At 41.2% G+C, this 22,445-nt stretch overlaps 1 protein-coding gene across 1 annotated transcript in view; it reads left to right on the top strand.

Annotated features, from left to right (window-relative positions):
• Positions 1-22,445, top strand: part of dock1 (dedicator of cytokinesis 1) — a 179,846-nt gene that overhangs the window by 123,297 nt on the left and 34,104 nt on the right. Inside the window, exons 30-37 of the mRNA XM_023406577.2 lie at positions 10,845-10,923; positions 11,962-12,062; positions 17,650-17,708; positions 18,415-18,563; positions 19,743-19,828; positions 20,249-20,405; positions 21,100-21,140; positions 21,548-21,638. Of these exons, the coding sequence (XP_023262345.1) occupies positions 10,845-10,923; positions 11,962-12,062; positions 17,650-17,708; positions 18,415-18,563; positions 19,743-19,828; positions 20,249-20,405; positions 21,100-21,140; positions 21,548-21,638 (763 nt within the window). The remainder of the gene's footprint in view (positions 1-10,844; positions 10,924-11,961; positions 12,063-17,649; positions 17,709-18,414; positions 18,564-19,742; positions 19,829-20,248; positions 20,406-21,099; positions 21,141-21,547; positions 21,639-22,445) is intronic.

Below are 22,445 nucleotides of genomic sequence, written 5' to 3'. Positions count from 1 at the left end.
CCGAACACAGTTTCTTGCTGGGAGCAGCTGGTGGTGATTTTTACTTCACAAAAGCTTCGGCCATTGCTGTGTTCACAAGACGAGTTTTTAATACGGCCTCTTCGAGGCGTTGCGTCTTCAGGGCAGATTGGAGGCTACATTGAGTTGCTGTCGGAAAGGGCCGGGGCTCGCTGGCTAGTGTGTTAACTCCAGTAGAAGTAAAGACATGATAGAGTCAAGAGTTAACATTGGCGTTGCTTTCCACCACTGGAGACACCTCTTGGCGAGTAAAGGAATTAAGTTTTCTTGCTGAACTCGCAACTTTTCTTCTAGACTGGTAAGTAAACAGCTGTTAATGCTAACGCTAGCATTGTAGCAATAAAAAAACATACTAATAGCTCCTTTAAAACATGCATTTTTTTTTTTTTTTTTTTTTTTTTAGTAATGTCACAACACATTTTCAAAATACGTTTGGAAGCCTCATGAAGCGTTTTTGAATGCAATTCATTCACTTCTTCTCATTGTCTTGTTTCTGGGCAATCCACACATGCCACATTCAGCCTACAGATTGCCACCCACGGCACCGGCAGACAGTTCTTTCATGTCTACACATTATGATAGCACCGCTAATGAGATGGGCATCAGCAGTAGCAGCGGTCGTTTCCTCCCACTCCTTCTCCACCCAGCTCCTCTTACGTCCTCCAGGTTGTAAACTCATTTATGGGCTCTAATTGCCCTGGGGACAGCAGCATCAGGCTGGTTAGCCACTGACTGCCATTTCCCCCATGCCAACTGGCCACGGCTTAATAGTGACAGCTAATCGGCAGTGGAGATGGACTGACGCTTGTTCTCCAAAATGACAGGGAACAAGTTTGTTCGCCAAGGTCATGGTTGGCGGAGAACTTGATTATATGGCCTCTGACACAGATTTCTTAGGTAATATATATTTCATCTGGTGCACGCAACACAGAATTGGATAATATTGTCTTAGCACAGACATTTTGAGGCTTATGTGTATCATGCCTAGGATCCTGACCTTGTGCTCCCACACTGTGTTACCACTCTTTGGCTTGTCTGGTCTCATCCAGAAGACGTAGATCTTGTTTTAATTTTTAATCATTTCAGCGTCCTTGTCGCAGTTCTCGCAGGCTCACAGTAAAGGTTTGAATTGAACGCACCTTGTAAAAATGGGGCACCTAATGTAAGTATCAAACAATTTAAGCTTCTTTTTGAAATTGGCAATGTTGCAAAACGCTTCAGGAATGCAGATATGACATTCAATATGAATTCATTCTTGCCTTTTTAGAGGTACAAGTGCCCTGTGGGTAAACCGCCATTTTTGTTAAAGAGCGCCTACTGAATTAGCTCAAGTTGGCATTTGCTTAAATGCTGTAGTCACTGTCTGTTTCCTCTCGGGGATGAAAAACCTTGCGTCACATTTTTACAAGACAACAGCTGCTGGCTGCTTTGTACAGTCACCTAAATGTGCTCCCTTACAGATTTGCATAGTAAACTTTTCAAGAGCTCGCCGCTGTTCAACCTTATAGCTCGAGATGTGCTGAATCGCTTCATACTAAGTGCAGTCATCATCATCAATCTGAGCAATGTTCATTGGTAATGTTTTTTTTTTTTTTTTTTTTTTTTTTCTTCCATTCGTAAGGAAAAGCACTTCAATGGCTGTGGAAGTTGCAGCAACCAAAAGACTTAATTATGAGATTGAATAAAAATTATGTTCGATGATCAACTGTAATCAGTGATATTTAACAAACCGATAGTGTTTTTTCTCCCTGTCTGAACTACAATTACTGCAGTGACAAAAAGACAGTTAACAGATCAAGTAAAATATTGTTTAATAAGCACTGATAAATTAATACAGTCCTCCCTCTTATAAGCATAGCATATAGAGATGAAGTCAGTATTATTATCGTCTTTTTTTTAATATGTAGTAGAATACAGTACGTACTGGGACACATGATCAAACTTTTAAGATTTGAGTTAACATCAGACAGCCTTCTTAAACTCAGTCCATTTCCCCAAATACCAGCCAAAGTTTCTCGCAGAGCTGTTAATTATGTGTAAGAATAGTAGATCGAGAGACGAATAGGGAGTTCTCCCAGAGCCCTGCGTGTCAGATGAAAAGATAAAAGCTGAAGAAGCAGCTCTTTAACACGGTAACCCGTGCCATCAGTCCCTCACAGACTCATTAGGAGAGGGTTTCTGAAGCTGGATGGCTGCCGTTTGGAGTTCTCTCCATGACTAATCCAGGACCTGGAGGGCAGGTCTGGAAGGCAGTAAAGGAAGGAAGACTCAGAGAAAGTGCGGAGACTGCCAATGATATTGTGATCCTGTTTGTCCTCGTACAAACCCACCAGCCACCAAGTAAAAAAAAAAAAAAAAACACAATGCCTGTAGGCTTATGGGTATCTGATTTGACACACTCCCCTTTTAAGGAGAATGCCGTTAAAAGATTGCTGGTTGAAAACCTCACGACTCAATTTTTAGTTACTTTCAAACAAGTTACATGGTCCTGTGGGTTCAAAAAAAAAAATCCATCAAAGCTCTGTTTGGTAATTCCGACGAGGCATCATTGTTGACCTAAAAATAAGGATATTTTTTCTACATTTCTGAAAAGCTGACATTTTGGAGATCTGAGATTTACACCTCTGTTGAATATGTTTTTCCGATCCATCAGGTGCTATGAGCATGATGAAACGTAAACGAAAGGGAAAAAAAGACAAAACTTGACAAAAACATTTAGCCTTTTCTTATGATATTAATATTATTATCATTAAATCATTATAAAATATTACCATTTTAAGATGATGGTGTCATGTCTATTCATGAAGAGCTACTATGAAATTGCAGTAGAAAAGAAATGCCATATGTACTTGTGGCTACATAGATGTTTGATAGTCCCAAATGATCTGAGCACACTCCTTTCTGTGCACACTCCCAGTGCTTCTCAAGCCTCAGCTTTTTGTTATTGTGAGCTGAAGAAGAAAGGCCTGACCTTTACACAGCTTTCCAACTATGTTGCTTTGTTAATGTGGTGACAGTTGTCTACTCTCTCTCTCTCTCTTGTGTGCGGTTTTGTGTCTGCATGTTGGAGCCCTGATTGGCAATTCTGCAATAGTGAGATTAAGACACAGCACTACAGAGGAACCATGGGAGAGGCACTAAACATGGTTTGTGACATGTAGCGCTGCATCCTGCACCGTATCACCAGGCACTTGCTGCACGTACGGGTGTTTGTTTGCCAACATGCCAGTGTAGGCTATAAGTTAATCTTCCATCTCAACAGGGTCTCAAAGAGCTCTAATGTCAATGACAGACACTTTTTTTATAGACTATTTGGAGTATATGACTTGGAGCTCGGGTTAATATCTGCCTCTATGTGTGAATCAGCTTGACGATAAGCCTTTGCCCCGATAAGTAATATTGTTTTGCCCATGGAGTGCGGTGCATTTGAGTGGCTGTGATCATACCGTGTCAGTTGGCCTTTAAATAGTGCCCCCTGAAGAGCGATAACATCAGATGTTATTTTTCTCAACATGGTTTTTATCAAAGTCATTATCAGGAAGCAGCGGGATGGCTCACTGTGTAAGAAAACTATCCGACAGCTGGACCTGCCACATTGGAGCCCTCAGTGGAAGCATTCAGATCATTTATCATTTAAGTAAAACTAGCAACACCACAATGTAAAAATACTGTAATAGTCTAATAGATAAGATAATAAGTAAAGATTTGTACTTATTAACTTTCATTGAAATTGTGCTGTATTCACTTTACAGAATTCCCCCTGTCATAGTGTTACATTATTATGCTATTGATTAACATTGCAAGTGCATTTTTACAGCAGCATTTTTGTTAGTTGTCAAGGCAGGTACAATATTTCCCACCCAAGTATAAAAGACCATAAAATGGAATTTAAGTATGTCAACTTTTTGCTTTGTGGATGAGCCTGACTTTATATTTTTTTGTGCTGGAATACAAGTGAAATTGCTTCTTTTTTTTCTGTCAGGTATAAAATAAGGATCATTTACTACACTTTGGCAGATGCTTCATTGGAGATCCAGTGAATATGCTGCAGCTAATTTCTGTCTTTCTTATCTGAACATAACTGACATGTTTGCAGTACACTTCAGTGCATGCTCCTTCCACTTTGATAACCCAATTACTTTTGTCTTTAGATCAGCAGTGTGTCAAACCACATGGCCCCATTTTACGGCTGCATATCTGACGTGTGTTTAATTTGGCATTCAAACCGGCGTTGATGCACACAGCAATCAACATTGACCAAAATGGCGCCCATGGTATCAATGTCAGTCTGCTAATAATCCAAAGCCTTATATAATCATAATACTCTGATTTTAAACGCTATCAAGGGGAGGAATCTACGTAAACAGGTTCACTGGATGAAATAAGGCTGTCGTCATTAAAAGATTGTCAGAGAGTACGAAAATAACTTATAAATGTTTTGTGTGCAAAAAGTCCATGTACTTTTGTTCTTCTCTCTAGTTTTCTACTGACATATAATTTGAATTTACCATAAATTGTGAAAAAAGATAAAAATGTTAAAGACTTAGACTATTTAGACTGTTAGAATCTGTTTTAATTGCTCCGTGTTTCATCTGATAACTTTGAATGCGCCTCATTATCTCACCCTTTGCTCAACATGAACTTTGCCAGCCTTTTGACTCCAGTGTGCAAAGTGGGAGTTTTCCTTCTTGCTTGTATTTGGATCTCTGTCTAAAGCAGCCTGTGTTGCCTCATTAGTAATCCGTTCACCTCTTCACAAACTTTTGGCCTGGATGAAAAGCAGCCTTTGCTGTCATTGTTACATCTCAGATCTCTGTGTTTATGGGCTGGCGTAGGGTAGCGTGCTTCAGCTATAACACTGGCATCACACTGCCTGGTGCTGCCAAGTCAAAGGGACCGCAGCTTTTATTTTTCACAGTATTCGAATGACAGACAGGGTATCATTGGCCTTTGGGGTGAGTCAGCAATCACATCTTTTCCACTGTCGTTTCATACAGTCTCACAGACACATAACATGTGCCCCAACTCACCAACACATATATCTACAGTAATCTTTTACTTGGCCTCCATTATCAGCTCAGTTTTTTACCGTCTGGTTCTGTCAGAAACTTCTAAGAGGTCTATTTTTTTCCATTGACTGTATGTATCTACATATTCATATTCTAATAGTATTAATTTGCTTAAAACAATGCTATAGGCTCTGACATTCCCATCAGCCTCAGCTGTGCTTTGCCTTCAGTTGCTAATTAGCAAATGTTAGCATGCTAGCACTAAACTACGACAACATGATAAACATTAGACCTGCTAAACATCAGCATGTTTGCATTGTCGCTGTGAGAATGTAGCCAATGCTAGCGTTAGCACTTTGATAACTTGATTTGATGAACTTCATGTGTTCATATGTTTTTAGTGTTTCAGTTCACTCCTCTATTCACCACTCCTGATTTATTAATTAAAGGACATAATGGATTTCAGCTTTAAGATATAAGCCTCGTTTTGTGTCCAGATTTTATTCTGACACCATCAGCCCAGCTACATCTAAGAGCTCATTGTTGCTAAAAGTGGTTTAAATGCTAAAGTGGAGTGAGGAAGAGAGGATTTCTTTTCCCCCTCAGTGTATATGGAACAGTTCTAACAGATGAGAGCAGTTCTTTGAGTCACCCCAGTGATATTTTTGAGTCATTAGAGCTTCCCTTAGCTTCCCTGGGGTGTGCCTCTCAGTATGAATTCTTACAGCACTAGTTTATCTGAAAAGCCATGACAAGAGAGTTGGATATACTGTATTTAAGATGCATTAGGTGAAAGTTGTCACACTGGAGTGAAATTTGGGTTAAAAACATGTTGACAGATAAATTGATCTAATATTAAATCAGGAGTCTGAAGTAAAGGTAATCTAATTTAATAAATTGCTCTGATAATGAAGGTTTTTGACCTTGCCTTATCTCTGAGCACAGGCGGATACGCCAGCTATTCAGCAACAGTATGCAAATGGATCGCGATCATTATCGAGGATGCTCTCTGAACTCAATTAGCAAGTATGATCTGCTGATAACTTTCCAGCATAGGTGTCTGTGGTGCAGATCACCCGATAGAGCTCGATAGAGCTCAAGTCTGTGTACCATTTATAAAAAAAAAAAAAAAAAAAAAAAACATAAATTTAAAAAGAACCATAGCAACAAGGGGATGAAAAGCAAATAATCTGTTAACTGTGCTGAAATTTCAATGTGCAGCACACCCATCAATCCACGGTAATGGGGTGATTTTTCTAACACTGATAGTTTGATGGAGGATATTTATCATAATGATGCCATATGTATACTGTATCAAAATGACTCGTGCGGGAGGTGCTATGCTGCTGTTGCACTGCCTAATTAAAAAGTTAAAGGATCTCCAAGTTATGTTTTTGTCTCTCTAAGCAGAAAACAGGGAAGCCCGTGATTTCGGGAGATGATTAGAGCTACCTTGATTTCCCTGCTGAACAGAAAGCAGCGAGAGGGCTGGCTGTTTTTGGGAATGACACGTTTCTAGGGTGTCCCCAGAAATTCTTAGTATCTTAGCTGAAGGCGCAAAAGCAAACACTAAATCCACTGGTTAAGCCTTTGATTACATTTGTAGTAGCAGATTCAATTTCCCAGTCGTTAACATTTTGCTTGTAGTTGTAATGAAGTTGTACACAACTGGTTTGTCATTGTGTCTCCCATTGCATCTGAGCATCTTATTTTCCCTCTGCAGCGTGATGACTGGCCGTCACAGATGTTGCAAGGCTGCCAAGTTTCTCCCCCCTGGCATTTGGCGCTGTTAATAATGCAAGTGTAAAAGAGCAGTGGCACTACAGTCTGTATAATATACAGTTAATGCTCTCTATGCAGACACTCATATTGCTGTTTCTGTGCAAAGAATATTCCCTGAAATCAGTATGGTGATTAATTATAGAATGTACAGTAAATCCTCTTAGACTAACTCAAATAAAGACAGAGTGGAGCTTTTGTTAGTATATCACATTTATTTAAGGACCACAACTTAAAAAATTCATACTTTTTAAGCCAACATTAAAAAAAAAAATATTCCAGAGTTCAAGAAATTAGCTCTGAATGCCTTTAATCTTATTTGAAATTGCCTTTTTGGAGTGTCTTAGTCAGAGCCCACTGTGAGGGAGAGTATATTCTATTTTCATCCGCCTCATTAAGTTTTTCACTTTAATTAATGGCAGGATGTGCTCACAGAGGAACTATCCTGTCTGTTCGTTAAAGCCCATTATACGTCTGCGCTCAGGCAGACTGCTGGTGTCAAATAGGCTCTCAGATACTGGAGTTTACATTTATTTGGTGACCTGCAACACAAGAGTGCAGCACTCAGAAAATATGTTTATGCAAACCATCACCCATTAGTGTACAGATACTGCAGATCAGTCATGTAGAGAAGGCAGGAGATTTCATCTTCATGGATCATCAACCAGTTGTAGTGGAACCATGAAGAAGTGTCACTACCGGAAAGGGGAGGTGATGAAGAAATGGGTGATTACAGCTGCTTTTTGCCTGTTGAGTCATATTTAACTAGAAGCTGTGAAGAATATTGATCTCACTCCTTTCCTCGCTGCGTGACCCAGCAGTTGGAGCTGTGTGACACTTTGGTTAATGTCTATAGAAATTACAGCTATTGGTGATTACAAATAAGTTTAGTTGGATCCATCACATCCCTCACACAGAAGCTAGACTTTGTGCTGCAAATGAATGGAGCCAAACTATTGGACTAAATATGTTTCATTACCACCTCTGAGCATTATACCACTGATTAAAGTTGGTATAATGCAGACATAGTTTTTGTAGGTCAGTAGTTTTGCATGCAGTTGTTGAGTTATGTCATCCGTGTCAATTTTAATTGACGTTTCGCTGGAAAATTCCTGTTTTCTTTTTTTTTAAGGAGAGGATTGGTTTAAATTTCCCTCTCCTGATGCATTTTAATAACGTTGTGTTGACGACTGCAAGAATCAATATTTTTTTCAATTCATAATGAAATACTTAAACTACTGAGTGTTTGTGCTGCTGGCAAAGTTATTTTCAGATGGATTTTTATAGTGTGCATTTTTAAATCAAATGTAGTTTGTCCATTTATTTTATTTTGTTGTTATTCCTGCAAATGGTGTGAGGGACAATGCACAGTGCATCAGGACAATACATTTTTTTAATATCTTATCTATTCTATGAGAAAAAACATTCCATGCCATTAACTTCTTAATAAGAAACTTTTGAATAGGATATAAATTACTGGGACTTCAGAGTTTTTTGGACTTGTGAATCAAGACTTCTGATCCAAGAGATTTTGTGTTAGCACAATATGAAGCTGGTGAAATGAATATATTCCCTTTTATTAGTGTTCTTTTTTAAAATATGGAGATCTCATTGTTGTTATTGAAAGTGTAATCTAAGAAATTCAGTGTCAGAATTAGCCAAAGAATCAAATAGAAACTTGTGATTCTAGCCTGTTCCAATCTTACTCATTATTATATTTGCAAGAAGTCTAAGACGTGATCCTATATATATGTATGTGTGTGTATATATATATATATATATATATATATATACTCCATCTGTTTGAATTTAGCATTTATTATCACGAGATTATTGTTTTAGTTCATTGATCCTGAATGCGCTTTTTCAGTGTGTTTTTCTTGATGTTTGTTCAGATCTTGTTCCCACTGTAGATCCAATGGTACATTACTGAACAGAGACTCAACATCAAATGACACAAATCTGTATCTATTTTCATAAAAGTCTACTGGTTCTGTAGCTGAATGACAGCTGTCATGAGTCTAATTCAAACATTTTTAAATATTAACCTGTATATTCAAAATAAACATATCCCCCCTCGTTTTATTTATTTATTCTTTTTGAAAATTAAAAACTGAAAATAATGAGCCTCGCATATTGAGCAGTAATATTTCTCAGCCGGTGGATGCAGTGGATGGAAACACATTTCAGCATTAGTCCAGTGTTAAGCGTATCAACTATATTGGCATGTTCACAGCTGCAGAAAATTGAGTGAGGTGTACAGAGAGGGAGCCTGTGCTTGTGCAGACAGGATGGTGGTAATAGGCTGTCTGAGTGCTTAGGGGGGGGGGGGGGGGGGGGGTCTCCCACACTGAGGCCAGAGAGCCAGAGAAATGGACTTCTAATGGCTTATCCAAAGGTGTTCAATGACAGTTAACCTTTCCAGCTAATGATTAAGGTGACTCTTAATATGTATCACACATCGGCCCCAGATAGCATTTAGTCAGCAATAGAGATAAATGCAGTACATGAATATTGTATAGCTTTAAAATACCCTAGATCCCTCAGCGTTGTAGTCTCAACAGTGATGGTTATTCCTGTTCAAGGTCAGTTGGTCGGGGCAGTGAGGGAAGCCCCAGTCCTGTGCCTACGCTAATGAAATTTATACCTTCCAGTAAGCTCAGCTGATCGGGACCCTCACTGCCACAGACCTAACATAAAGTAAGAGACCAGCAGATGATGCGTGAGGAACCTCCCGATTCCCACGGGAAGCTCAGTTCCAGTGACGGTTTAACTTAAAACATGACAGAGGTGGACGGCTCCGTTGGAGCTGCCTGTGCAGCAGATGTCTGCTCACCTGCCAGTGTCACTTACCTGAGCATTACATCTTAATGCCCCTTTATTGCCTGCTCATGAAACCCTGATGCAATCCACTCAAGTGGCTTAATAACCGCCCTTGTTTCACCTTGCCACCTTTTATTGCACATTCTGATGTATCTTCATGCGATGCCTTGGGCAGTGATTTGTTGCAGGTTGTTTACTGATTAGTAATTGTGTGGAAAATGCTTACGCCAAGAAGCAGGGACCAAGACTGAGACACAAGAAGAACCCAGGGTGATTGTTCCTTAAATAAAATAAACCAGGTTATTGAAAATGCTGTGCTTGACATTTTTCTCCTACTCTCATGATAAGCTTTTTTTTTTTCCTCAGTGGGTAATTCCTAGAGATTAGTACACACATTGTTGTATGGCGGGGTTTGCCAGGGAATGAAGTTAAATAGTGGATGGGCCTCTGACTCTGTAAGGAGCAATCATAATTCCCCTCTAAAAGCTTCATGCCACTTAAGTTATTAACATTTAATTCTGCGACATCAGAGTGGATTAACCCATCAGACAGTGTTCTCATTAAGATCTACTCATTGCATCTTTTTTCGGGAGTGCCTCAAGCCCTTCTATACCTCAGTCTGCCAGAGAGAGAGAGACTGAACCTGTGTTTCACCTCTGTTGGAAGCACACATTCTGTCACAAGGGCAAACACTTACTCTTTGTGGAAGTGCAAACTACTGTTTTTTCTCTTCTTGTCTGGCTGCAGCTTTAACACTACAGTTCAGTTTTCCAATTAATTGTCATTGTATATTGTGTGTCGTATCTGTTTTGCATCTTGTAGTGCTTGTTTTTTACCTATCCAGGGAAAGCGGATAGAAAGTAGCTGTCAGCTAAAAAAAAAAAAAAAAAAAAAAAGCATCCCTTCCCTTTAATGTTTTTGAAGAAATATGTTGAGTAAAATAAAATGAAAATAAAAAACAAAACTTGAAGAAACAAGAAAAAACATAACCCAAACGTCTGACTCTTTTCTGACTCTTTTCTTACGAGTTCAAATGTCAAATGTTGTGTATGGTGGTGTTTGCATGCGGTTTGAATATGAATGCCACAAGCAAAGTTGTTGCACAGAGTTAGAAACAATAGATGGGATGTAAAAACCTTTTATTTTAAGGCAGGAAAATGCTCCTTTCATCAGTAAGAAGACTAGATCCAAACACATTTCCTCTTATCTTTCCAGAGTGTTCCTACGGGCCATTAATCAGTATGCAGCAGTGCTGAACAAGAAATTTCTGGATCAAACCAACTTTGAGCTACAGGTAAGACCTGAATCAATGAAAGCATTTTTTTTTTTAAACAACCTTGATACCAGCCCTCCTGCCCCCCCACCCACTCCCCCAAAGACAATGTTCTTTTAGTCAAGGCAACACTGGGTTATTATTTTAAGTAGTTTTAGAAGATGTCTTTTTTTTTTTTTTTTCCTTTTTTTTTTTTTAAGAAAGCACTTCACTGTAGTTTCATGCTGAGGCTGTTTTTAATGTTCCAGATGCAGCATTGTTGGACCTTTTTGAAAAGAAAAAAAAGATCAGTGAAGGCAGTAGACATAAAAATTGTGGAGCTGGAACATCAGTTACTCTGTAATGGCTCGCAATTTGATGTGCATTTCTGAATATTTTAACCTGCTCCCCTTTGAATAGGGGGAATTTCAAATGTCTGACATGTGGAAGAATGTTAATGTTGTCAACAACTAAACTGCTCTGAGCTTTTAGAGCCTTTATGGATTGTATTATTGTGTTTTAGTGTGATTTATACCACTGCGTGCTCTCTTTACGATGTATGAATAAAGCTGTTGGGTTTTCCTTATTTTCAACTACAGCTCAGTGGTAGATCATTTATCTGGATACATCCATAAAATCTTACACAGCCATTTTTTTTACTGTTGTAGCTTCAACAGTCGCGTATTCTGGCTGATGGGTATTTTCATAAGGAATTGTGTGCTATAATATATTTTTTATATTATACTCTTTGAAAACTCATCAAAGAAACTTATTTCTTATGTATGCATGCATGGACTATTTGCGCAGCTATGAATGATGGTGGCTACAGTAGCACTGCTTCTAGCTGCTGTCATTGTCTGATTGAGAGTGCACTCTGGAGGCAAGTGGCCTAAATCACCAACCTCTCCCGCTGTTGGGACAGCTTCCTGCCACACAAGTGTACCCATCTCATCCAAACCTTTTGATTTAATGAAACTGTAAGTCTCTCCCACATAGGTGAGGTCTCGTATGGAGTGATATTGTTGTAAAACTGGTTTTGGACTACACTCCTGTCTGTCTCTTTGTCTTTATCTGGGTCAGCTGTGGAACAACTACTTCCACCTGGCTGTAGCCTTCCTCACCCAGGAGTCTTTGCAGCTGGAGAACTTCTCAAGTGACAAAAGAGCCAAGATCTTCCACAAGTGAGTATGAGCCCTCTCTCTCTCTCTCTCTCTCTCTCGCTCTCTCGCTCTCTCGCTCTCTCTCTCTCTCTCTCTCTTTCTCAGTCCACGGGACATCCTCATTGCACACCAACACAGCCCGAGCTCCATTCCCAGCATGAGCAGCCTTTATATAATTCATGACATGGAAGCTGAGGGATACCCAACTCCCCATGGCTCCAATAGAGGCTGCACTAGTTTTTCGCCCTTCTGAACAAAGCAGAACCGCCTCACACTTACTCCAGGGGTTATGGAGAGCACATCTTGTACTCAAATCTCGAGTGTCAGACAAAGTTGGGAATCCCCTCTTGGAATTAAGACGCAGGTCTTTGGTTTCTGCTGAAAGCATCTCCCCCATGGTTTTGTTCTTCTTCTTATTCTCCCAACAGAAACAAAGGGGAGATTAAGTTTTAAATCTACAAAGTTTAGATATTTATTGTCAGTGAAAGTGTGCTCTAAAGCCTAACCCTCATTTCAGCGTTCAAGTTCAAAGAGCGCTTTCATTTCCCGTTCATCCGCTGCCTGTAACTACAAAGAACCATTCATCTACATTAGTATTTCTCATAGAGTCTGGTAATGCAGCCAAATGTGTAAATGCTTTCTGGGCAGACGTGCAGCATATTGGCTCACATCTTCATTTGGAGAAGCTTTTGTCACTAAAACATACATCACACTGGCCCGTGTTTGACAGAGAGACCTCTCATTGGTCAGTGCTTTATTATTGGCCCTGATAATCTCCCACACAAACAGCCAAACACAGTAAACAAGACATCCTCAGCCTCCCCTCCCCCTGCCTTTCTTCCACTTGTCAGCCTTCCCAGAAAGAAACAGCTTTGTGATTGACACACATAAGAACTGCCATTCCTGTTGTAAGTCTAGGGAAAAAAAAGGCTGATCAACTGCCTTGCTATTTCCGGACTGTTTAGTTAACGTTCCCACATATAGCGTACAAATACAAGTAGGTTGCTTCCAGAGAATCAGATCATATACAGGGTTTGTCAGTTTCTCTTTCACCCAGTCTTTCTACTTCCACCCACCCACTCTCCCCTGTTCTATCTCTGTGTCTGCCTCTCTCCACCTACCTCTCACCTTCTGTCTTTTACCTCTCCCTCTGTGCATCCCGTTTCCTTGTGTGTTGGCGCATGAACTGTCAGTCCTGCCTGCAATACCAATTATTGTGCCTTGCTCGGGAGCAGAGAACAGAGGGGGGTGAAATCAGAGGTGTGCGGAGCGCGGCTCTTTACCGCTCTGCATCGGCTTCTCTCCTGCGTCACACACACGTCTCCCTCAGTGCTGTTTGTGAAGTTCTGCTCTATTACTGTCGTCTGTGGGATCCTCATTTCCTTCTCACACTTAATCAACCAGGACGCTGATGACAGAGTAATATGTCTCAATAGATATGTACTGCGTAGTCTGCATAGGAGGATAAATGCGTGCCTTTACTCGTGTGTGAAAGGACGATTCCAATTTTTCACAATCTGGGTCATGATTTCGTAGTTTTTGTCATCCACATCAATAATGATAACACTGTACTCACCAAGTTATTTGCTAAGATCTAGCAGTACTGTGAAATACGCACAGGTCAAGAACCATGAGCAGATCAACAGGAACACTTACAGCAAACCCCAAGGTTAGCCGAACTTATTTAGAAGAGAAAATAATTCATTCTCTCTTCTACTTTGATCTAGTGTTCAGTTTTGTTCAGCATTTTTTATGGTTTTGATCCTCGGCTCCTCCAGTCTGCGTTTAAAAGTGTCCTTAAGCAAGATACTGAACCCCACCTTGCCCCTGATGGCTGTTCCATCAGTGTGTGATTGTGATGTATGAATATGTGAGTGAATGGGTGAATGTGGCAAGTACTGTAAAGCGCTATATAAGTGCAAGTCCATTTACCATGATACTGCCATATCGTTAGACATACCTCAGCAACAGACTACGAAAATAAGATTAAAGTTTAATTTTTCATCCACCTGTTCATGTGGAAGGGCTACCGCCCGAGCCTGTGGAAACGAAGCCCCACATACACATCCAGAACACGAGAAATGAGCATGCGGCAATGTCATTGTCATGGTGTCCACGTACAGTGTGAGTGATGAAGAGAGGGAGTGTCATATTGTCAGGTTTTGTGAATATCTCACACTTCTTTAGCTTTTGGCTTTGATCACATCTCATCTGTTCTTACAGGCCACTACCTGTCAATCACACTGTGTGTGTGTGTGTGTGTGTGTGTGTGTGTGTGTGTGTGTGTGTGTGTGTGTGTGTGTGTGTGCGTGCGTGTCTCTCTTGCTGTATCTGCCACTCTGTCTGTCTGTGTTTTTTTTTCTCCATCTCTTCTGTTTCCATCACCTCATGCCTCCACATCCATCTCCTCCTTTTGCCTCTCAATCCTGCTCTTTGCCCTGTGACCCAGTTTCATTACACAGCACAAGCTGCCGAGAGCCCCGCATCCACTCCCCGCTCGCTGCTGTCCCTCTGTGTACACGTTATTCTTAGTTAACCCCACAGAGAGCTTTCCCGCCCCTCAGCTGACAGGTACGTGTTGTAGGTCCTGACAGGCGGCAGTCATTGCTGCCTGTCTCGTTGCCTATAGGAGTGTGACAGAACAGCACCCTGCATCTGTCTTGGCTCAGACGAGGATGTGATGCGTCCTGCATCCGTCCATAAGCGGAGACACAAACCCACATGCTTCCACTGGCGCACATACATGTTGTGAGCACAATCATACACACAGATATGTGCAGGAATAAATTACATATAGTTGTATATTAATGTGTGGATGACAGGCCAGAACAGTTGAAGAGCTGATGCATTATGCATTACCAATTCCTCTTCTTCTTCTTTTTTTTTGCATGCAGCTTTACAGTAATTTGTAGAGGCGGGCATCTTTTTATATTTTATCATCTTGCCAATACTCTGCCTAAAGATCAATCCTTGGGCTTTGCAACACTCCTCCCTCTGACAGCTAAATATGGTGAAGTCATTTGACCTGGCCAGGCTGTAAAGAGGTGACGCAGCGTCTTTGTTCAGGATTCTTTCGATGCTCTTCTCCTCTCTGTCAAAATACATCAGTGTGTCTTTGTACAATATTGGCAAAGCAATTGATTGGGTTTCAGAATTCCATCAGGGCTACGGGGTGCTCTGAAATGTCACATTATGTGAATGAGACTCTGAAGGGATATTAATTTGAGTTGAGGATAGGTGTCATGCTCAGAGCTCTCACTCTCATCTCTCTTTACTTCTTTACAATGTCATGCAAGGTGTCATGTCACCGGTAAGCCATGAAGAGGAGACAGAGGCGTAACTCCATTATTCGCTCAGTGTGATAGTCTGTCGTCAGCCGAACCTGATTCTTGGCATTGGCAAACGGCGCAGTCGCCTGCAGCGCCACCATCTGGAGAGGGCATGACACCGGAGGGAGGAAACAATGATTGATGACTCTTACACCACATTTAAGCTTTAAAAGAAGAGTTTTGTGAAATCTACTTTTCTTCTTTGGGGACCCTGGTTGTGCTTATGAAAATGTTTCCGTAAAGGTCCAATATTGTATAAAGAGAGATTTCTTTTATGATTGCACAGCAGGTCCTATTCTATATTAATCTGTGAAACTATCAAAGAGCTCGCTCCACAGAGAAATGCACACAGCCTGTATTCAGAAACTGTGCCTTACAACGAGGCGTCAGGACTTCTATAACTTTGTGATGTCACAACACAGCCATGCCCTAAGACCAGCCCACCTGGACCCACCATCCAACCTCGCAGGATTTGGTTTCTCTGAGTGTTTACCTGAAATCTGCTATATTTTTATTATTAGATCATTCAGAAAGCAGTCGGGCAATCAGAAGAGAGGCTCAGAGCCTACATTGAGATTGTTTTGGTACTTAAAAACACAAATTGATCTTCTTATGGATATCAACACTTCAATTAAAACACCAGAAAAGTGTAAAATATGGGACCTTAAAAAAGAAGAATGTTTTTCATTTTCAAAATACAACATGCTTTAGAATAGCAACAAAAGAGGCCGTTCAGATTCACCAGTTCACAGCTTTTGCACAAGGTTGTGAGGTAACTTCGACCAAATGAAAACAATCGCCTCAATTAAAGCTTAAACACATTATAAATCAGTGGGTTATTTATCAGAGTTATCCATCAACTTTGCGCACAGCTTCTTTTTTGGTTCAGCAGCCTGGTCAGCCTCACAGCCTGGCTGAAAGCAGAGACTGTGATGGTTTGGCACTGCTCCACAACAGAGCCACAATATTGCGGTTCAGTGCAGATATTCCCCACGGTGAACCACCAGTGAAAATACATCTGATTACTTCTCAGCAGGCAATGGTGCAGCTAAAGTGTGCCATACCAGGCCAGTGGTAAGAGGGTGAAAGCGGTGAGAAATAGCTCTCTCAGGACTGCTGTCTTCATTGTGTCCACTATATTCTTGATCTTAAAACAGCTCCAGGCTTGAACTTACTCTATTTTCTTATCCATCTTTTTTAAGAGAACTGAAGCCATTACTGTTGTTTCATGTGATCGGTTTCACAGAAACTCGCTTTCTGCCTCTCTGCCCACTATTTCTACTCCTGTTAGTCTCTCCATCATTCACTGTCTGTCTTTCCTTCTGTGTCCTTTCCACTTCACTGTTTGTCCTCTCTGTGACCGGGGGACAGTGTGGCGGGCAGGGAGATGGGTCCCAAGCTGCCATGGAGATTGGTTCATGACCCGGACATGGCGGAGCTGACCAGCTTATAAGCCTTCATTTGTAAAAATTTCTTTTGCAAATCTTTGTTTTATATAAAGGCTCTTGACCTGCCAAGCTGACCTCAGAGAACTAGTACCAACAAAGACTGTCTCATCAAACACTTGCCTCATGTCATCTGTCTTTGGTTTTCTGTGTGTTCAAATTCACAAAGAGAAGAGAAGATAGACCACAGCTGACAGTCTGCTGACTGCTCGTGTGCACGGCGTGTTGTGAACGTGCATCAGTGGAAAAACCTCATCCGTGTGCACAACAAACTAACTTACAGTGGTCAGGGCACCGCAAACCTGTCTAAACATTCTCATTGTATGCTTGTGTAATTGGTGTCGTTCAGACATAGATGAGACTCAAGGAGCTGCGTTCCACCATTTACACTATTTAGCAGGAAGAAAACAGGAAACACACACATTATATATGATCTTTAGTTTGGCCTCTGGACATATGGACCTCCATCAGAGCGAAGCAGCACTCAGAGGGGCTGTCTTTGTTCAAGAAGCTTGTTTTTCAGTAACTAGATTTTGTGTTTTGTTTTTTTTTTTGTTTTTTCCCCTAGTTTTTGGGTTCATTCTCTTTCTCTTTGCTCCTCTCATTTCTCTGTCATTGACTTTGGGTCTGTTGTCAGCGGCAGAGCCAAAACACAACGTAGCCATGTTTGTTCAACATTCGGGGTTCCAGTCCTTATACATACAGCTTTACACATTTGAAATTGTCGGCACTGTTTTGTGTTGTTATAGTATTCACTGAGTTTACCCATGAGTAAGTGCCATAAATTGACTTAAGCCTGTGTAACTTTTTTTTTTAATCCTGTTTGTGTTTCAGGTACCAGGACATGAGGAGACAAATTGGCTTTGAAATCAGGGATATGTGGTACAATCTCGGTAACTTTCCCAACTCCTTTGTTGATATGCTCACTTTTGCTTTCATGTAAACAAAAAAAATGTTTTTTTTTTTCTAAAGGAATTCACTGTTAAAGATCAATTGTACAAACTCGCAGTAGAACGGCAGCAATTGACATGTGTTAAAGGGTTGATTTCTCAATTTGTGTTCATTATTATCTGCCAGCTAAGTACCTACACAGTCATTACAACTCAACCCAGCAAAGAACGGCAGCTAAATATAGACAATCATGTGTTAATTAGCTTTATGTTGTGTGATGAGAGAGACTCAGCAGCAGTCAAGCCTCAATGGAGTGAGATTGTAGTGCAGGGATTGGGGCGTTAGATTTGGGCACCTGTGCCTCCTTTAAAGTTCTCTCATTGTAACCTACACCATCTGATCCTTTAATTAGAGCTTTCCACCAGATTAGATTGACTCATTCACTGGGTTTTTAATGAGCCCCTTGCTGTTTTTTACATGAGGTGTTTGGTTTAAAGTTATTTACCGCATGATTGTTATTGAAAAATCTGACGAGAGGAGACTTAATAAACACGGGGAGCTGGATTTCTGTTGCGTTCCCTGCAAACAGCTACTTTTAAATCTGCAGCACAGTAAGGATTATTCATGCCCTGTTAAAATCTTATTTTGTCCAAACTGAATTCTGCAAATGAGCTGTGTAGTATACTGTGCATTTATTTCCTCTCTAAGGGCCCCACAAGATAAAATTCATTCCAGAGATGGTGGGTCCTATCCTGGAGATGACGCTCGTTCCTGAGATCGAGTTGCGAAAGGCCACCATCCCCATCTTCTTCGACATGATGCAGTGCGAGTTCCACTTCACATGCAGCTTCCAGCGGGTGCGTCTTCAGATACAGGAAATAACTGTAGCAAAACCATAGAGGACACAAAAGAGGAGTAATATTAGAGGAGTAATGAAAAAAAAAAGGGGGCTTTATGAAAAGCAGTGGGTGTTGGTTTGGCAGTCAACAGTGCAGAGGGATAGCCCATCTGAGGAAAAAGTTTCATAGCCACAAGCTAATTCTGCAAATCTCATTTTGTTGTGCTGCGATTATCAACAGCCACGGTAAGTGGAACTTAATGTTATGCCTCGTTACAGAGCAAAATTAAGCCTTTCTGCATGAGGAAATCCGTTTGGCTACAGCTGTTCCGCCATAAGATGTCGCAGACACTTTTTAGCTTTGTGATATTTATGTGGGCCCCCGAAGTATGTGATGCCTATTGTACTTGTATCAAATTATAGAGCAACACAGGGATTTCCAATGTCCCTTAATATTCCTGTGAAGACAGTGGTAGTTAAAGCAGCGCCCCTCTCTCAGATCATTCCCGCCAGTAATGCAGTCTGTTTGGGGTGGGAGGGTGAAGCAGCGCCGCTAATTAAGTCAATGTGTCAGTCAGGATCTGGCTCATTGGAGGTGAGTGCCACTTTCTTATTCTTTCCTTTTAGTGAAATGTGATCAATTTCCCTGTGGCCTGATCTCCTTTTATGCTGTAAGCCAGTAATATTCCCTTTACTGGGTCTCTCTTTTTTTGTGTGTGTTGTAAACCCTTGATTTAACAGCGAGCAGCAGTTATATCTTTTCTTTCTCGACTGCACTCTCCATTCTTTTTGGGGTTTTGTGCCCTGCCAACAGTCAGTGAAGTCAGTGTTATAGTGCAATAAAACCTGCTTTTTATACAGCTGTCGCATACTAATATGGGCATACATCAGTGCCAGAAGCTACAGCAACAGCAGTGCAAAAAAAAAACAAAAAGGGGGGGGGTGAAGTGTCTCATGATGTCGCCCTGTTCTGTAATCTAACCAAATTTACACAGATAAAGAAGCGCTTTAATAATGAACAGAAAACACCAGCCTGCAGCCAGCTGGGCTTCAAGAGAGTGACGATAAAAGTGGAAGCACAGATCCCCTCAGCCGAGCCTTGATGCAGAGAGCAAGCAAGAGTGAGACAGGGAGATGGCGTTAATGAATTGAAAAATTAGCTACACTGATTATTTACGCCTGCTCTGTCTAATTGCAGTTTGAGAACGAGATCATCACCAAGCTGGATCACGAGGTGGAGGGGGGCCGCGGAGACGAGCAGTACAAAGTTCTCTTTCAGAAAATGTAAGTGCTGATTAATGGGCAGGATTACGCCTGAGCTTTTCACAAGTTAGATAATGCTAATTGCAACATAGCACTCCTCAAAATAATCACAGTGTGCTGATGATCACACGACTTCTCATCGCAGTTTTGACACTGATATTTGCTTTCAGTACACTGGGATGCTAACTTTGCTTTAATGGATGAAGAAAAAAAAAAAAAAGAATGTTTCCCCAAATCCTTAGAGGCAAAAGTTTGACATTTTGAACAGTTGAAAAACCTCTTATACATGCTTCACATTTGTTTTCCCTCTCTGCCCCTGGCTTCTCTCCCTTCACAACCACATGTCACACACAAAACATCACTGCACCGCCACCACTCCAAACAAACACAAAATACACACACACACGCACACACTCACACACACACACACACACACACTAGTTTACTGGAGCACTGCAGGAAGCACAAGTATTTGGCCAAGACCGGCGAGAACTTCGTCACTCTGGTGGTTCGTCTGCTGGAGAGGTTGCTGGACTACAGGACCATCATGCATGACGAGAACAAGGAAAACCGCATGAGCTGCACTGTCAACGTGCTTGTAAGATGGCTACTCTTGAGTTCCTGAATACACACAAGCCCAGTAAACATGGAACCCCCACCCCTCTCCCACCCCCACCCCCGCATGAAGTGACATGTATAAAACACTCAAACGTCTGTGTCATAGACACCGAGGCATTGTTCAGGAGGCTATTGTCGATAAAGTTGACCATGATGACATGCGTATTACCCGCAGACAGGAAACAATAATGGCCACCTCCGCATGCCACAATGAATTAAGATGTTATCGCAGAGCAGCTCACCTGAAACACCTCACCTCTTTGAAGTGACATTTCACCAGGGAGCAACCCAAAATGTCAGTTCTGTTTTCATGTGACTGCTGGCATTGGGAAAAAAAAACAAACTATAGGCCCATGCCCTATATTCAGCATTTATCTGAGTCATGTTCTCTCAGTGCCGAGTCATGTTGTGTAAAGAAGTTGTCAGGAGAGCAGTGTGACAGCCTGTCACTTTATGTTTACCTGCTGCAAGCCAGTACACTATTGTTTATCACAGTTTTGTCACACAGCTAAAATATAGTTTTAAGATTATTATGTGCAGTCCAGCGATTTCTACTTTGCATTGTAAGCGAACTAAACACTGAACCTTTGTAAACAGTATTGCATTGTGGTCAGTGGAAATATATGAACCCTTTAAAAACACATTTTAATGGCTTTTCTCTTTCCTTCCTGCAGAACTTTTACAAGGAGATAGACAGAGAGGAAATGTACATCAGGTAAGACCCAGTCATAGCCAACCATGTGTCATTCTTGTGTCAGGCTCTTCGAGGTATTTTACACACATCGCTAAGGTAAATTACATACAATACATAAGAGGACTCGATGACATTGAGTTGAGCTCATTTTTTACCTGTCAAAAGACAGAACGCTGTACATTCTGGCTCCGTTCCTCCACGCTGCATATCCCCGAAGGATCCAGAAAAAAAAATAACACCTGACTTTCCTGGAAAACGTTTCCATTTCCACGATCCAGGAGTTTTCCATCTTTCTGCCGAGCGTTATTTGAGTTAAAAGAGGCTGTCAAGACGCATCAGTCTAGCAGAGTTAACTTTCTGTCTGTTGTCAAAAATGTGAGAGGCTCTCCCAGAAATGACCCATACATCATCGCTTGTTTCCTGCCCAGGTACCTGTACAAGCTGTGTGACCTCCACAAAGAGTGCGACAACTACACTGAGGCTGCCTACACTCTGCTGCTGCACGCCAAACTGCTCAAGGTACACAGACACAATACCAACAACAAATAAAACGTGGAGGCACGCTCTCCAAAATACTTCAAACAGCATAGATCACTGAACCCAAACCCACTCAAGCGATCGTCAAAACAGACGACATTTAACCTCAGGCATTAAACAAATTGTTTGAATTTGAATGTGTACAGGACTTAGAGTGATAGGTCGGCGTCCTTTTAATCCCACAGTGGCATGAGATGGCTGCTAAGAGGACAGATTTGCTGATCGGCATCTTTTTCACCTTGGGTAGCCGGCGCAAATTATGGCTAGCATCTGATCTTTTCCTGGAAATGGCAACGAGATTGTTCAGAGCAGAAGGAAAAAGCAGATGCAGCTACCCGAGGTGCTTCGAGATAAAGGTGTACTTTCACTTTACTGTCCTCTTTGTCAGCTGGAAATGAGGAATCCTCCACTGTAAATCACATAGTTCAAGGCCCCCCGGGTTTTAATGTGGAAAAGGGGAAGGGTTCTACCACACTTTTAGTGCAATGATATCTTAAATTAGATACATAAATATTTATAAGTTATCATGAAGCATTACTCTTGAAATTTCACCTTCTTGTAAATGTAGACCTGCCCTCAGTCTCAGAAGTTTCTGTCCCTAGCCAGAAATATTCCACATCCTCACACAAAAGACTGCAGCGTCTATTCCCAGTCAGGGTGTGGTGTAGGCTGAATTTGGAGTTGTTCGTCTCTTCCTCTTTAACCAAAATGGTTGCACCCGATATCTCATCTGTATTTGCATAAATAGCTGCCTGTTTCAGCCTTTGTACAGGTCCCGACAGGGGAGAG

This window comes from Seriola lalandi, unplaced genomic scaffold (assembly GCF_002814215.2).
Source record: "Seriola lalandi dorsalis isolate HSWRI2012SDOR001 ecotype SW California unplaced genomic scaffold, Sedor1 jcf7180002054311, whole genome shotgun sequence".
Classification (NCBI taxonomy): domain Eukaryota; kingdom Metazoa; phylum Chordata; class Actinopteri; order Carangiformes; family Carangidae; genus Seriola; species Seriola lalandi.
Note: the sequence above shows the minus strand (reverse complement) of the source record. Positions and strands in the feature narration are given on the sequence as shown.